Source organism: Grus americana, chromosome 5, assembly GCF_028858705.1.
Source record: "Grus americana isolate bGruAme1 chromosome 5, bGruAme1.mat, whole genome shotgun sequence".
NCBI lineage: Eukaryota > Metazoa > Chordata > Aves > Gruiformes > Gruidae > Grus > Grus americana.
Window position 1 is genome coordinate 40183392 of NC_072856.1, and position 18057 is coordinate 40201448.

General features: G+C 35.6%; 1 protein-coding gene across 3 annotated transcripts in view; it reads right to left on the reverse strand.

The window, feature by feature from the left end:
* The window catches only part of PRKD1 (protein kinase D1), a 154706-nt gene that overhangs the window by 60909 nt on the left and 75740 nt on the right, over positions 1–18057 (reverse strand). For all 3 annotated transcript variants that reach the window (XM_054827171.1, XM_054827172.1, XM_054827173.1), the window contains one exon: positions 11427–11565. In XM_054827171.1, the coding sequence (XP_054683146.1) occupies positions 11427–11565 (139 nt within the window). The remainder of the gene's footprint in view (positions 1–11426; positions 11566–18057) is intronic.

An 18057-nucleotide genomic window follows, 5' to 3' on the forward strand; every position in this document is an offset into this window, starting at 1 on the left:
AAGGTGTACAACGTAGGATGTCTCATCTATTAGCTAGCAGTGGAACAGTGACCTCTCATAAAAAGGTCCTGTCCTGAGAGAAGGATTTGTATGGCTTCTCTCAAGGAAAATTCATCTTCCCTACCAATAGTATTTTTTCCAACATTTGATGTTTTTATGAATATAAAATGACATTGTTTATGATTACCAACTAATCGAGCTTTAAAAAGACATCTAAAATCTTGACATGAGTGAGAAATTATTATTCAAAAAGCTTAAAGACGTAATTTTGTTCCTATGAAGAAATACACTGCTTGCTTTCTTGCAATCCACGTTCACAAAATCTTGCAATTATTTCAGATTTTCTGCTGCTGAGATAATTAGTAAATACTAAAAACATATAGTAAGGAAGCATGGCCTGTGTTTCTGTAAGAGCACTAGAAGCTAAGTTGACACATTAACTAATTCGCTACTAACATTTGCCTGTTGTATATCATTTTACTCAGTGTGTACTGTTGATGATGCAGCCAGAGAATATAAGGAAGTGATGTTGACAGGATATCTATTTTTTTCACCCTATTATTACCTACTCCCTCCTGCAGTAGAAAGAAAGGAATGGTAAGGCGAGAGGGGAGGAGAAGTTCAGAAAGATTCTGCTGATGAAGACAAAATACGAATCTTGAAGTTGGTATCCAGAAGGTAACAAATGTAATGCTTATGAGCTGAAGAAAAGACAATGAGGCAAAACATAAACAAAGAAGGAGAGAATCTTTTAGTCTGAAGAACTTCAAACTCCAAGTCATCTATCTGACATTCATGATCCAAGAATGATGTAGGCTAATGAAGTATGAGGGATACAAAATCAATCTACTTTAACCCAATCAGTAGTAAGCCTTACCTCTACAGAAATAAGAAAACAGATGATAGCTAGAGACAATTAGAAGGACATAGAGGAAGAATAATTTTAAAAGATATCATCTTGGACAGGATACAGAAAAGATAGTTGTATTTCTCAAAGACACAAGAAAAAGAGAGCATTAACGTAGCCATGAAGACACCAAGAGAGCGATGCTTTTCAATTGCAACAAAGCAAAGTCAGAAACTATGACCAAATATAAGTAATATAAAATGATGTTCAAAGATATAACATTATAATGTTTATCTCAAGGACCTGGCAGTTGGACTAACATTACTATCCAGTTGATATATGGCATTTACTATCCACAGCTTTTATCCAGTTCAATATATTTTATCATATACAAGACAGTATAAACTGTACTGAATCCAAATAAAATGTCAGCATCCAATGATCAGATAGTGTACTGTCTATGTGATATTAAACCAGAAACAGCTCCTTAACAAAAGCAGTGGATCAATTCCTGCCCTCATCAGCTCAGCAAGGGAACGTAAAATAGCTGCTATCTGACTTTCTTCCTTCAGGAGTCCTGCCAAGTTGAGCACAACTGCTCACAGCAAGCAGATGAAGTACATTCCGCTAATTCGCACAAGATGCTAACGTTTCGTCATCTGCCTTCCCGTGGCTGGCAAAGACCTCTTACCTCCCAATGTAATTTTGCCCTAGTAAAAACAGATAGAATTTTTATAAGCAAACTCATATTAAAAGTGTAACTATATTTCTTCCCTCTACATAACACGAAAAGGCTTGGCAAATTTCAACAGCAGTTTTTAATAAAACTTTCATGAACAAGGTATAACATAAGACATAAACTATGCTGGCAAGAATGAAAGTCTGAAGGCTTCTAACACAATTGTTTCCTTGAAGGCCTTGAAAAACAGAACTCAGAAAGAGTCAGAATAGAAGTACAGAGCCACAGCAACTCTCATTTGTCGGCTTGTTCTATAGAGTCTGTGCTTCCATTTAAGGGAAAAAAGGCAAATATAGGTCATCCAAAAAAGGTCACAAATACACAGATGAAGTGGTGGTGGTTGCATCTACAGACAACTTGAAATAATAACAACACAATTTTAGAAAGAGGTCAACTCATCTACAATCCAGATCTCATGTAATAACTTAATATTTATTGATGTTAACGAATGGCAGTGGAAATAAATAATTTTTAAAGGCTAGTCAAAAGAATACCAAAGACCTTCAGAAACTAGTAGTAAAGCTTAAAGAAGCTGGTTTATCAGAGCAAGCATATTCCATTCTGTTCAAATCTACTGTGAATTTTACAGTATATTATTTTGGTGATTTGCATTTGTATCCTTTATTTCATGAGTGGAACATGAAAGTTACCTTTTCACAGGCCCAGCTGAAGCTTGTAGCAAATACTCCTTAATCACATCAAGACTGAAGAACACTTTTCAACTTAAGTTCACCTTACATAAATTTACTTCCTTTTCTTCAGCAAAAAGTAAGACTGAATTTTAGAGAGAGACACCTACTAAGATGCAACTTCTGGTTTCTCTTCCTTTCGGTGTTTATGAATGACTGACTACTCATTTACAGCCATCTTTGATTGCTGTAACTGTGCAACTTCTGTGCCTTGCTTCCTGGTTTGGGCTGCCTACTAATTTTTGAGAGTATTCTAATCAAAAGGAACCCTTCCTACAAATATAACTTGATAAAATCCTTTCTCCAAAGATTCGGATCCTTTTTCAGTCTGAAATGCAATTTAACTAAGCAAATTTTGGATTCAATGAACACATTAGGGAAGATTTCCATAGCACTAGTAAAGGACTCTGTCTTTTGCCCGTCAGGAGACCAGATGAACATTCCTAACATTTTGAAGAAGAAATGAAACAGAAAATGCACAGCTAAGAAAACAGCAACATGGCAAGCAATACACTACTGACAGAACGATATTAATGATACTAACACCCTGGTGCGCAGCCTAATAAGCCAACTGGGTTCAAAATACAAATTAGTGGGTTTAATACATTTCTGAAGTGTCCTCATATGTCCTAGACAAACACTATCAGAATCTTATGTAGTCAACAGAAAAAAAAGTGTTAAAACAGATAATATTTTAAACATACATAAACTGAAAGGAAGAAAACAGTTTAAAAGGTAAAAATAAAACTTTATTTGTGAGGGCTACTAACATTCATAATGAAAGTTCTCTTTTCCTCTTTTAATGTGCAGTTGACTGAATCTGTAACTCAGCATACCCTTCTGCTTCCACTCTCATAATAATGCCTGACCTTTCACTTCCAAAATGCCAGAATCTATACTGGTACTAAACGATGATTCATCTGGCTGACCGCAATAGCCTGCGCTTATCTCCTCCGGACCAGTCAGCAGACACACAACAGTTGTTCAGCGAGTTACCTGATTCTTACACTCCATTAAAATCCTACTGCATAATGCACCAATGCAACAGGCAAGTAATAATGTTTGTTATGAATTTAAAAGCACAGCAGGTGCTGCATTCTGAGCTGATTAAACTTCTTATGTTTCACCAGAAACCTCTAGCTCTACCAGAAACTGTTTCGGTTAGCATGCCATCTGTAGGTACAATTTTCTTCCCTAAAATGGACTAAAGTGCTTCAGGTATAATGAGCGACTCCTCTCAACTATAAATTTTTCTAGATAAATTTTCATATCTTTCAAGAACCTGTAATATAAGCTCTAAACCAGAAGATGATCCTATTTATAATTCCTTAAACTGCCAAGAACTTAAGTACAATAAGAAAAAGAAATTAATCACAGGTTGTCCAGTCTTTATAAAAGATTTTGTAATTAAGTAAACCACAATGAAAATTAGAAAATGCATAGTATTAGGATATGAACTGATTGTATAACCCCATAGTACAAGGACTGACAGTTCAGCTTTCTCTACCCTGACCAGTATCGACATGTGCAGTAAAAAATGAATGCAGTGGATCAGTACAGCTTTTGACATCAGATATCAGTGCCTCAGGGGATGTTTACCCACAGCACACAGAGTTTTCAGCAGCAAAGCTGTGGCAGTAACACTATGTTCTATTGCCTCTTCAGACATGCCATTCAAAAATAATTGCCATAATACACCTTGAATTTACAGACCTTTAGAATGTATAATCTGTTTAGATATTTGTAATGTAGTCTAGAAATAAAACACTTCAACTAGTTCAACATAAGCATCTGAACATATATTGCATTTCTTTTGTCCTTTCCACTGCTCAAGTGCTTAATATTATCCACTGTAGTGCTCAACACCAGTCTCTCCTGTTTTCAGAGGATTGTTTCCTCCTTTCAAAATAAATTTTCAAGGCATATACAAATTCTTATGGCCCTGTATGTAGGTAACTTTTTTTTTTTAATTAAAAAGGAGAGATAACCTATCTTCAACTAATTCGTGATCTACTATTGCCAAAATCTATAATAATTTGAAACTATATCTGAATATATTTCAATAAAGTACTGCCTGCATTAGTTTGAATACTTCCTCGAACATTACAGACTGTTTATACAGTTCTTTCTCTTCTCCCGTGCTGCAGAACTGGGCATACTTTCCTCCCCTCCACGACACAGGAATTTTAGCATTGCTGAAATGCTGCATTTAGCTAAGGCTCATCCATGGGCAGACACTGATGCTCTTGAGTGTTTATGGAGGAGATGTATTTAATTTCGTGTATAACCTGAGACATCTGACTGAAGGCTTTAATTTGTAACAGTGTGATCATCAGTCAGGCCATGACGTATTACAAGTTTCTTTTGCTGTCCTTTGCATTAGAGAGAAAGTAAGTCGTCTTAGCATAGTGTTGTCTAGTGAAATACTCCGAACTATTAGGAGATGACTAACTAAATCCAGCAATTTCTGCAATGGTAAAGTTCACGTGCAATCAGGGCAGAAAACCATTCCCAATTCTGTAATAGTAGAAGAGGTACTGCATGGCTGATCTTTTACTTACTCTTGCTGTAGTGTTTAGGAGCTAGTATTACAACGTGTCAGTATAGAAAACGTCTTAGCAATTACTCTTCACAGGAAACTCCTGCAGTAAGACAGGAGGAAGCCAGAAAGCAGATCCAAGCTGATGAAAGCTGGGATTCCAGCTTCAGGAAATCACACTGAGGAATCTGGTACATGACAGTGCAACTGAAAAGGTGCAAACAACTGACCCACTCCTTTTCTTGGGTTTCAGCTGATGAACTCCCTGAGATATCACCAACTGATGACTGAGGGGTCTCCCCTCCTCCAGCAAATCTCATGTTGTTGTCAGGGTTTCATAATTTGGTCTCTTTATGTAGCTAGGTGGGTAACAACTGGTTTTGCTTGGTTTGGGTTTTTTGTTTGGGGTTTTGTGGGGTTTTTTAAGCTGTTTAAGCTGTTTTATTAAAAAATCACAGCAGTTGGTCTAAGAAGCAGCTTGCATCAATTAACTACGTTACTTTAAAACCTCATACTAGCAGAAAGGCATTTATGTGTGTATAATCTACAAAGATAAGTTCCATGAAGAGGTATGAGGAATGAAATGATATTTCTTGCTGAACTCATACCATTCTAATTGGGGAGGGAAATTGGGTCCTCAACTCCAGAACTACATGAACTAGATACTTAAGCAGTGGTCTCCATGAAGCCCCACATAATTTTTGGATTACCAAAGTAGTACCAGAAGAAAACACTTGTCACTTTTTTGAGAAAAAGAGGGAAGAAGGTTTGTAAATAAAGTCTCTAAAAGGAGTTGTGACATCTCCCATTTTCTTTCCCAGTACCTTAATAAAGTAATAAGCAACAGAACTGTTTGCTTTCAAAGCTCAAATTTGGTTAGTCTTTTAATGTATTCCTGGTTTGAAATAACAAAATCATAAAACTACTACAATTCTCTTTGGTGAGAACATTACAATCTTACATGCCAGAAAAGACAGTGTATCTGAAAATAAACATCTCTCTAGATTTACAGAATACTGTTCAAAAATGCATTATGCTTTTCTCAAGGATCTAAAAGTCAGAAAGTAATAAACCCCAACATTTTCTGATTCCATGTACTATTGCAACGATTTCTTACACCCATTATCAGTATTTTAGGTGTATATATTTTAAATGAAAACATTTTCTTTTAGATTGATAGATCTGCTATTAAATACTTATTTAATCAGAAACTAAAATATTTAAATATTTTTGAGGCAAGAAAATGAAATAATTTAAATAGTTTCCTGACTGCTTTAGTCCATTCTATCTGAATGGTCTTTCTAGTATCTATAAACTGCTACTTGCTGTAAAATCCTTGGCATCTGTTTAGGTCATGTGCAAGAAACGTCATTTTTACACAAAGTTCTAATAGCTTGTAGAAGATTTTATATAGCGATGTTCTGAAATTCCTGAAGGATCACTGGCATAAGTGGTAGGCATAAAGTTAAAGAATCTAAAAAGTGGTATGAATAACTTCAAAAAACCCCACAGCCCTTCTTGTTAAGAAGTGTCTTTATCTGTAACAAAAAGATTGGAACATTCAGTCACTAGTAGCCAGTGGACCTAGATATGTATTTTGGTGATCTGTGGTGATACAATGGCTTGATAAAAATTAACTGAAATCATCCTTACAAAAACAATTTTTGGAATGCTGAAGAACTGTTGTTAAAGGATAATAATTCTCTTTCTCAGTTTTGTTTCTTAAAAGACAAGAGGAGTGAAAGACATGACTAATACCCTACATAAATCATCTTTATTACTCATATGGACGTGGCCACCAAAGCAGAAGAGTTCAAGAGCAAAGCACTGACTCAATGGACAATGGGAGAGAAAAGAGAAAGTGAAGAACAATGAAAAAGGGGAACTAATATTTATACATGTTACAACACAGACCTACTTAAAGCATCTGAGATGCATGCTTGTAATCTTTTTTCAGTTCCATTTCACCATATTGTGCTATGATGATTTCCACAAGATTAAGAGAGTACCATTTGATTAAATATGAAGAAACAGTAAACTTCACCTTCTCAACTAAAGGAGAAAAAGGAAGACGAGGGAAAATGTGGTCCCATGGCTGAATGGGACAGGCAACCTGGTGACAAAGGCTACAGAAAAGACCAAGGTACTCAACACCTTGGCCTCAGTCTTTACTGGCAAGTCCAGCCTTCAGGAATCACAGATCCCTGAGACCAGAGGGAAAGTCTGGAGCAAGAAAGGTTTACTCTCAGCAGAGGAGAATCAGATTAAGGAACATTTAAGCAAACTGGACATACATAAATCCATGGGGCCTGACAGGCTGCACCCATAAGTGCTGACCAATGTCACTGCACAGCCACTCTTGAGTACCGTGCACTGTGTCCAGTTCTGTACTGTGTCCTGCTTTGGCCTCCCTACTTGAAAAGAGACATAGACTTAATGTAAATAATCTAATCTAAAAATAAACAATTTGCCATCTTTTGCACAGGGTCAGAGTACATTTCTGGTATGCACCATCAAACGTATTGGATGAACATTTTGTGAACTTGATTATTTGATAGCAATATCATTACTTAGGGCATAATTTTTTAAAGTACTCTGTACTGTTCTAAATCTATTGCCTCTGAAGCTAGTTTAAAAATAAGTGTTTTTAAAAAAAGAATACTTTGTCAGCTTTGCTAATATAAAATACTATAAAAATACATTTATTTGCATAAGAACTACATAATAATTTTTCATTGCTAAGGAGGGAAAGGCCCAAGGATGACTTTCAAATCTTTAGGCAAAGAGGATAAAAATGATTATTTCAATTGTTCAATAAAACCATGGAAACAAAATCATAGACTTTGGGCCATAAGGAATTAAGAAACCACTATACCTTGCAGGAAGAGTCTTAAGATTCCTTAATCCTGACTTAGAAGTAAAAAAAGCCACTTCATTTTAAGGAGGACATGAATGATGGCTGCAGTTAAGATTACATAAATTAGCCACTCTCAAACTAACATGTGAAACAGCTTTTAGCCCTGGAGTGGTGGTTGGTCAAAGAGATAGTAATATTTCTCCCTTATATCTTCCAGGGAGAAGGGAGGGTAGGTGACAGGACACAAAACCCAAACCAAAAGAGACAGAAAGAACCAATTGTTTTACTAACTACTGCTAACAGGGTGATAAAACTGAAACAAGAACTATTCTCAAGGATTAGAACTACTAATCACTTTCAGTGAAAACAAATTAATGAAATTAAGAATTAAAGACTGAGAAACCCTATGACTAAGCAGGTATGATCACACCCTATTTCCTGTAAAACTATGAAACAGTATGCAAAAAATTATAATATTCTTAGTTCTCAATACATCATAATCTTACACGTGTTTTGCATTATAAATTTATTCAAGATACAATTTTCTTAATCTATGAATTTCTTCCATTACAATGATCTTCTAAAAGATTTGGATCCCCTAAATTCTCTATTTTCTTTTTTTGTTGTGGTTTAGCCATGGCTGGCAGCTAAGAGTGAAAGTGAGAGAACTCCTGGGTTGAGATAAAAACAGTCTAATAGGACAACCACAAAAAAGAAAGATAGTAATACTAATAACAATAATAAATATATATATACATGAAACAAGCAATGAACAGCACAATTTCCCACCTGACGTTGATGCTACATGAGATCCCCAGCTGCCCAGCCTCCCAGCCCACACGCACAAGCAAAGCAAGACAAGGAATTCATTCCCCACTTCCCATGGGCAGGCAGGTGTTCAGCCGTCTCCAGGACAGCAGGGCTCCATCACGCCTAACGGTGACTTGGGAAGACAAATGCCATCACTCCAAACACCCCTGCACAAGACCCCTGGCTGCCACATAAGACCCTCAGCTACCACACCAGGCCCCCAGCTGCCAACAGGACATGACGTCATATGGTGTGTAATATCCTTTTGGCCAGTTTGGCTCAGCTGCCCTGGCTGTGTCCCCTCCCAGCTTCTTGGGCACCCCCCACCTTCTCGTTGGCAGGGCAGTATGAGAAGCTGAAAAGTCCTTGGCTGCTTGGCAACAACTAAAAACATCAGTGTGTTATCAACATTATTCTCATCCTAAATCCAAAACACAGCACTACACCAGCTGCCAGAAGGAAAATTAACTCCATCCCTGCCAAAACCAGGACATTTTTAAAAATCATGATACACTGCTACAGTTGCACAACTTTTGATACAGCTGATACAGTCAATGAATTGCAAAAGGGAAATAGTCCATTACAGAAACGATGTAAATTAAATAACAAGATAATAACGATAAACTTATTTCATGAGTTCATCATAAATAAAGCCAGATAAAATGATACAGCTGATCATTACTGTCAACAACTGTCTAATGGAATTATTAGAAAGTAGATAATAGTGCACTTTGGGAATTTACCTTTAGCTAAAATTTGGCTACTATAACACAGTATGACAGTACTTCGTGATATTAAAAATTCCAGGCCTTCAGCCAGCAACGTATACTCTAAACTGGAGGGTGAGACGAAAAAATATATGGATCCTGGGCAATTGTAGGTACCACCCACACTTTCATGCAGTGCTGGTTTAATCGCCTTCCTCTAAATATTGCAGAATTGCTCATGCTTGACCGCTTTTGTGGAGAGACGCTTCAGCTAAAAAATAAAACCGTAAATCGCCTAATGCTCCCAGTATAGCTCTCCTTTATCACTTGCAAGTACTGCATAAAGTGCTGCTCTTGAAGATTTAAACAGCTACTTGCCCAATTTTGGCAAATTGGAAGATATGTGGTCTCCATTCCAAAAGTATATAAACAATACATCAAATAAAGCACTCAATTCCTTGCTGATTTTTTTCCCACCACATCCGATTTACTGATCTGGAGTGATTGTTTTCTGCAGAAAATATGAAATAGAGATTAGTGGTATCTTTTCAAAAGGGAAAAAAATGTTTCCTGATATGGAAGAGCTGAATGATGACTTACAGGAATGACTTGCATTATTACTTATTGTGCTTCTTTCTATTCTAATCAAAGAGTATGGAATAGGGTCCTATACAAGAAAACTGTATTTAAAGCTCAGTTGGCTTAGATTATGTGACCTAACTCTTACCTCCACTCTTTTCAGCATCCATTAGGACTTTGGCTTTCTCTTCACTAATCCTACACTCTTCTATACATTCGATTTCTACCTTTACATGACATACGTGTGTGTCTACTTTTAAGCGTCTTTCCAGATGTTCCAACTGCAAAAATAAAGCCCTTCGGCCATCTTCTAAGTTTTATTTATCAGATATCACCTTTACATCTTTACAGTTCCAGCATTCACTCTACGGCATACCCTTGTAAACTTCGCACCATTCCTAGTCACATACCTCATCCCTTCTTACATCTAAGCTTTTGACAAGTCCTATTGACAGCTAATGGCATCCCCAGACTTCCTCTACATTCCACTCACATCATTTCTGCTTATTTCCTACTTCAATTAGAGTAATCCACTCTTTATGGTCACTCTGCTGGCCAAACATGCTCCTTAAATCCATTTAACATTTCATTGCCTCCAAAATTTAGCCTTTTACCTCATGATTCACTCATACTACACCTCTTCTTGCATCTCTTCAGCTGCTAGTCACCTTCAGACTCTAACTTTAATTCTCTGGCTTTGCACTGACATATTCTCAACTTATCTCCTCTAACTTTTGTAATTCCTAGGCCCTAAATAGTTATTTTCTTTTGTTCCACTTTTTCACCTCCCACACCATATTGTGTGTCAGACAATCAACAGTCCTGTACAAGAAGCATCCAGCATTCCTCTCGGACAGCCATCCATAAATAATATATATTTCTAGAATTTTATTTACTTACCCAGCTAGAATTTAAGTTTTCCTTTTCCTTTCCTAAATAATTTTTAAAATAAGCCATGTAAGGAGTCAGAGCAGCCCTGGCAGGCATTGTTATGTAGGGCTTTGAAAAAGCAGTTGCTCTGTTTCCAATGGACATTTTTATGGCACTTCATATAAGGTAAAAGCTAAAAATCCTTACTTTAAAAGAAGTCAGGTCACTGTTCGAAAGAACGGCCTTGACAATTCCTCCACAGGTAATTATGAATTCACTGCATCTACTAATAGAAAAGTGTACACTCTATCCAATTAAATATTAAAACTGTTGATATTTCATTGAAGATATGTGAAGACGAATTCTAATTTTCAAGCTACTCTGTTAATTAAGTAAACGTTAAAATATCTATTGCATTTTGTTGTTATTTGTTACATTTTGTTTCTACTGTGCTTCTTTGAAAAGGTTTGTGCTACCACACTGGATAATTTTTCCCTCTAAAAATACAGTATATACATATTTCAAATCACTTATTAAAATTAACCTGCTGCTTAACTAGTAATATGGACAACATAAAGGATGTTAAAAAGTATACAGTGCAACAGAAAAAAAGAAAATAATTAATAGGCACAATATGCCTAAAGCACCTGAGAAAGATTTTGACTTAGTGTGGGTGAAAGTCCATACAAAAAAAAATCTCCTTTTTCTTGAATCCTAACTGGGACAAAAATACTGCGGATCTTTTTGGTTGCAAAAGCATGACAGTATTTTTCACTGGTTTTTAGTTACCTGACAAGACAACTTCAACTAGGTCTCCTTCTTGAATATCTGCAGCTGATTTCACCAACTGGAGAATGTTTTCAGAGGTAGGGTCATGGCGGAAGAGCAGAATTTTGTCGTACATTCCGTAGAAACCACATTCAGGAAACTGCAAATAAACCAATGAGAATTTACTACACTGTAAAATACGTTAACTGTAAAATACAATTAATATAATTAATTTTAAGGGCAGAGTAGTCCATTCCTCAGACTAATACCAAACAGGATATGTATTTTTTCATACATGACAACATTTATCACTATATTCTGAAAATGGCTTTCCCCCCAATCAAGTAAGATCATTTGCCTTCCTCTTCCTCTGTGAGCAACGTGGTATCCACCAGGAAATGAGAGAGAAATAAGTGCATCCCTTAGCCATTGCTGATAACTTCTCAGTTCCTGAGCAAGGTGATCTAATTAGACTCTCCTGGAGCAGATGTTTGGACTAGATGACCTATGGAGGTCCCTTCCAGTCTATATTGTTCCATGATTCTATGATCTCTCCCCAGATTAGTGCCAAAAAGTTGCCCTGAGGCTGGAGAAATATTTTTCAGCTCTGCCTAAGATGCAATGCCTAAATGACAGCTCATTAGGAAATACCTATTTCTCGACACTAAAGTTATTAGACATATAAAACAATGTTTCCAAACATAATCATAATCATCTATTTTGATGCAAAGGTGCTGGAGCTTTGAAAATAGATTAAGTCCAGTTCACACTAAAAAAAGTTTCAAAAAACCTCAGAGGTTAGAAATTAAACTTAAGATTGTTGTATAAGCAATTTTCCCGTCTTTTTTGCTGCAGCACAAAAACGGGAGTTAATTTTTTTCACACTCCCAGCTTTAAGACCTAAGATTTTGTTTTGAAAACATAGCCAAGTAACCCTTTTTCTGATACAAAAGATTCAATTCAATTTTACGTCACTGAATTACTCCATGTATTATTTGGGAGTTTTATCAGCATGCAGTGAAAGAAACACAATGACAAGCACAGCTCGAGAGATAAACTAGCAAGTTTTAAGGTTGTAATTACTTTGAAAAGAATGCAGAATGGAAGGAACCCAACAAAAAGCACTTTAAAACAGTATATTCACTCAAAAAGTACTAAAACAGTATATTCACTACTGATTACTGGAAACTTCAGAACCCATCCAAGCAGCCCAAAAAAGTTATGGTTTTGGGTTTTTTTAAGTTTTAAAGCATGCACTGAAAAGAGAGACACAAAATGGTAACATCCCTGGTTTGAATGAAACACATCTAAATCTCTGAAGTTTTGTCTCCTGTAGTCACAAATGTGAAGATAAATATTTCAAGTATCGCATACTTAAGATGCAGTAAATATTAAGGATTAAAACTGTAAGAATAAGCCAAATAATGCTGAAGGACCTTAATTCTCAAGGTATCATTGTTTCCAAATCTCATTAAAATCATAAATTATTCAACCTAGTGCCAAAAGCATTTTTCTAGTTCAAAACCGAATTAAATTCTTGGCTTAGATGTGAAATAGTTACTCTAGCTTTTAAAGAAATTTGCTTTACATGAAGCGTGAGTAGGAGTCAATCGAAGCTTTCGAGAGATGTAATCTGAACTGCAATTACTCTCTTCATCCACAGAGGTGCTAGCGTAGCCTAGGTAACAGAAGAACAGATGACACAGGCACTAACAGACACCTGAGTGTCTTACAGAACCATTCGACGTCTGACCTAGCAGCGCTGAGTCCAAAAGCCATCTGGAGCCACCCAGGCGCCTGCGTCATGGTGCTCCATGGCTGGAGAAGCTCTCCTTCCCTCACTTCAGCACTTCAGCTGGCAGCAGACTCACCCTTCTCCTAAATGTTTTAAATTTAGAACACGTGTGAGGAAGTAATCCCAGTGGGATTATAATTTTAATTAAACAGATTCTTACCTCGCTACAGTATACAAACCTGACGACATATCGTAAGAGTGAGAATTTTCTTTTACAGAAGCAGTGAAAGATTAAAAATATCTTTCAAAATAAGGACCTCTGATTTTTTTCAAACACTGAGAATTTTCTCATTTCACCAGATTTCAGATAGTGAAAGAGATAAGAGATAGCATTTCCCTCTAAACTCATTATGACTTAAATTGTTTGTTCTCTCTTTATACTCCCATTCCATTTGCTCTTTTCAAATTAGCTCTATCTTTTCTACCTTTAAAATTATTTGCTGTATTACATGTATTATATATGCGTGCATTTTGTATGTGTATTTTGAGGTATCATTTGTTATATTCTGTAGAGAAAAATACATTCAATCACAAAATTTTTTGCTAAATTATATACAAGAATTATCTTCTGGGTTCCACTTAGGTTTCCTCAGATAAACTGCTCTCATGCCAAGAAAGCCATTTTGATGGTGCGATTCTCCAAATAAAACATTGTGTAAGGACCAACTGTTGCAACAGTGACAAAAATATTCCCTCAGCTAAGCTCACTCCTGCCAACAATAATGTTGATATGCAGAAACAAAAGTAAATAAAAAGCAGCCACATTGCTTGGTATTAGAACACTATAAATAGCATTTATTTTTGCCAAATACAGGGCAAAACAGGAAATGTATATATGTCAAGCTACCTAAAAGCTAACTAAAGCTAAGCTAACTAAAAATGATGGCATTGGATCTAAATTCCCAACGCTAATAAAAGCCCTTGTTTTGGTATAATAGCTGCTTAAAGTGGAATTACCAGGAGTGAAACTGTTATTGTAATTTTTATAATGAGGAAACACAACATTTCTGTAAGAATTAGGAGAGTGGAAAATTGTTTACACGGGGTTCAGAAAAACTATCTATTTCTGGATGCTTAACAAGGCTTCGGTAGTCATTAAGACATCACAACTGTCCATGTACACATTGGTTGCCTACTCCAAGTATCAAATAAAATGCACCTTCTTAAACTGCTTTCAGTGTAGTTTAATCTAAGATGCATTAGTTTACAACTGAAACAGGATAAATGACCTTTACAGCATAGTAACTTGTTAAACTGCCACAGTTTAGTTGTGTACTTCAAGTGTGCCCCCACCTCCTTTTTTTTTTTTTTTTAAATTGAGAGCAAGATTAGGTCTCTAACATGATTTATATCACTTACAAACAATTCTGGGTTCCAGATTTGCAATTTAGTAAAATTTCTCTATTAATATGAGTCTATCCTTGTTATTTATTAGATATTTTCCAGTGTAAAGAGAAGAAATATTGGACAGCATGCTTCTAAGACATTTAAAACTATAAAATATATTTGTCCTAAGAATGAAAGGTTCAGCACACTTGAAGAGAAGCTGAAAATTTGGTTTGCCACAGACACCGAAGTTCTGGAAAAGCTGAGTATTTCTTAATAAAACCACTTTAAAAAAATCAAAAGAAAATACAAATAAGAAGGAATTCAATTACTACTGAAAATAATATCCAATGTGCAATGTGAATCCTTTTAACAGCCTTATTTCTATTTTCTCAACTTGTACTTTCAACTTTGCTACTTAAGGTAAATTTATGAGAGAAGTGTAAGACCATTAGGAAAATACATCATATTAGATATATCCTCCATAAAAAAGAAGGTTCTTTAGCCTAGACACATGCAATCCCTGTCTGGAATCCGGGCATAAATGATTACAGTCTTCAAATACATATGACTGGTGCCAACAGAAAGGGAATAATCTGTTTCTCCTCTGCATGGAACATTAAGGATTACCAAATCTAAGCCACAGGAAGGGATACAATACAAGCAATTAGACTCAAGACAAGAAAAGCTTTGCAAGGATAAGAATTTTTTTAAAATATTATTGTTTGCCTAAGAGAGGGAATCTCTATTAATGGAGGGTTTTTTAAGAGAACAAATCAAACAAATGTCAGGAACCTGACAGCTGATCTTTCTGTGTTCGGATAGAAGGAGAAAATGGATAACCTCATATGACATAACGATCATAAAGCTGAAAAATTTACTATCTAGAATAATTGGGAACAAAATACATGGCTGAATATATGTTACTAATTTTTATATTATTTACTTATTTGTTACGTACAACCCTCCCTGTCCACAAGCAATGTTAAATCTTGCTTATGCCGACCCACAGTGATATTTGGTCAAAAAAATGCTAACCTTAGCATGACTGTTTCAAATAAAACTGAGTGTTCTCTGTATGATAATGTCAGTTACATTATCATACAAGAATTACAATATCATACAAGAATTTTTTTTGAAAAATTAAAATATAAACTATCCCAAGAAGATGCACAAGTATTAGCTTTGCTATAAGAGCAGTTAACGTTGTCCAGCCTTGCTATGTAGATGCCATTCACTACTATGTTTATATCTGTGCAATAGACTTACAGTGGAAGCACTGCATCATTCCTTCATTCTATATTACTGGTAGGCAGTCTGCAATGTACCAGAGGGATATCATACTACGCTATGGGAAGCTACTGTAAAGGTTATATCACATATAAACAACTTCTACTCTCAAAGCAATCTATTATCTAATCTATAACATGCTCTTCTGTAAGAAAGGAAATACAATATACCATTTTTCATCATACTGACAATGACATTAAACAAAGATTAATCACTCCCATGAAGAAACAAAATTCTGGCAGTAAATAAACTGACTGTTTACCAGGCTTAATACTTTGAGGAAGATCTGGATTGTGTGCCCTTTACAGGGCTGCACTGAATTGACTTACAATTTGACTACTACTGATCAGTGTAACTATTTATAAAGCACACACATATAAGTTCGCAGGATGAAAGGTTTCAGTCATTAGTGTAAAACAGCATTCATGTAGACAAACAATTATGTCACAGTAGAGTCAAATTGATTTCAGACAGCTCGATGAGGAAAACTTGTAATTTAGAGATCATCTCCATTTAAAAATCAGCTATGACAGATGGCAGAGGGGGACTGAAGTTTTAGCACCATGATGTTTCTGGATCAAGCTGCAAATTTTTTCTTACTTGTCCACTTTAAAAAGGAAAATGAAATATTCTATTAACAAGATAGTGTTGATTACTGTTGCTTGTAGTGATTACAAATGTATTACAATTCTGAATACGTGTTCATTGTTGGATAATAGTGACTGAAATTTGTTAGTTTATTAGCTTTGAAACTATTAATATTTACTGAATGTAGATGCAGTGATCATTCACAGACTGTGAATACTACTTTAGTACTACTTTTAATCAATTACATCTCCATAAGAAATAAAATGTATATACATACATCTCAAGAGGTGTGATTACCCTAAGGTTTACTTCTAAAACTGTCAACAACAAAGACCTGAATGTCTGTTTTCAGCATTCCCACTCTTGACTTCTCAACAACGCTTGTCTCATATTATGCCAATAGTTTCTCCTTACATGTACTGTAATATTACCACAATAAAAGTCTATTATTTGGGAGAAGCAGAACAGACTTTTATTCCAAACATCAAGCCTTAAAAAACTGCTGTATAAACATTCATATAAAACATGTTTTACATTATATTGTAGCAGCTTTTATGGTAAAAAACAGGAAACACTATTAGCATTTGAAGTCACTCGTTACACAAACTGAAGCTGAGTTGCGTGCTTCTATCATTTCCTGAAAATATCACATAACCGTCATCTACCCATAAGACTTAAAAAACAAAATAAAACAGAAAAAAAAAAAAAACAAAACAACAAAAACCCCAACACCCAAAACCCACGCTTTTTGAGATGAAAAAACTGCTGGTCAGAATCTCAGGTAATAATTTAGGATTGCCCAGCTGGTGGCTACTATGGCAGCAGATTACCTATAAAACACAGGGCAAAAGGAGGCTCAGCACTAACCTTTCCTTGGCAGACACCAAAGCAGAAGCAATCACTGAAGTGCTTTTACCCTTAGCAACTGTAAACATCTCAAGAAAATCCACCAAAATATGTCACCAATAACTGTACAAAAGCCAAATGATTATGCAAATTCTGGGTTTTCATTTAAAAAGACTTCAAGTGATACTACAAAATGCAGACTCATACTAAATTTCAATAACTAGAACCTCTAATTATAAGTATTCAGTAATTCATTTAATCCACTACCCATTGTATCAGTCAATAATTTCAATGGCACCCATCCATCCACATGCAGACACAAGCTGAACTATGTATGTCCATAATTGTGCTGTCTTATTAATGACTGTTCTCAATACAAGGATCAAACACAAACTGCTGAAAATAAATTGGTGATATTTAAAACTCTATCCAATTACTGTGATAATCAAATGGTTTTATTAAAGAAAGAGAGTTTTAAAAGACCTGATCTATCCAAATATTAATGTATTTCCAATATGAATTGGGAAGCTTTCAATAACTAATAATAACTATTAATCATACACATAGTCATTTGAATGGAGAACATATTCAGCCTTCCTCTTTGCTGTAGTAAAACACAGTTTCTAATAGAAATTAACTAAAAGGAAAGGTGAGACTGTCTAAGGCAAGACAAATCTCTCACCAGTTTGGTTTAATAATTATGTATTTGGAAGAACTTTATCTGGAAGAGCTGGAAGACACATACTCTAAACATTGATGCTGGTTCAGTGTAATCCAATAGTTGAAAAAGTGTGTTGCCATGATCAT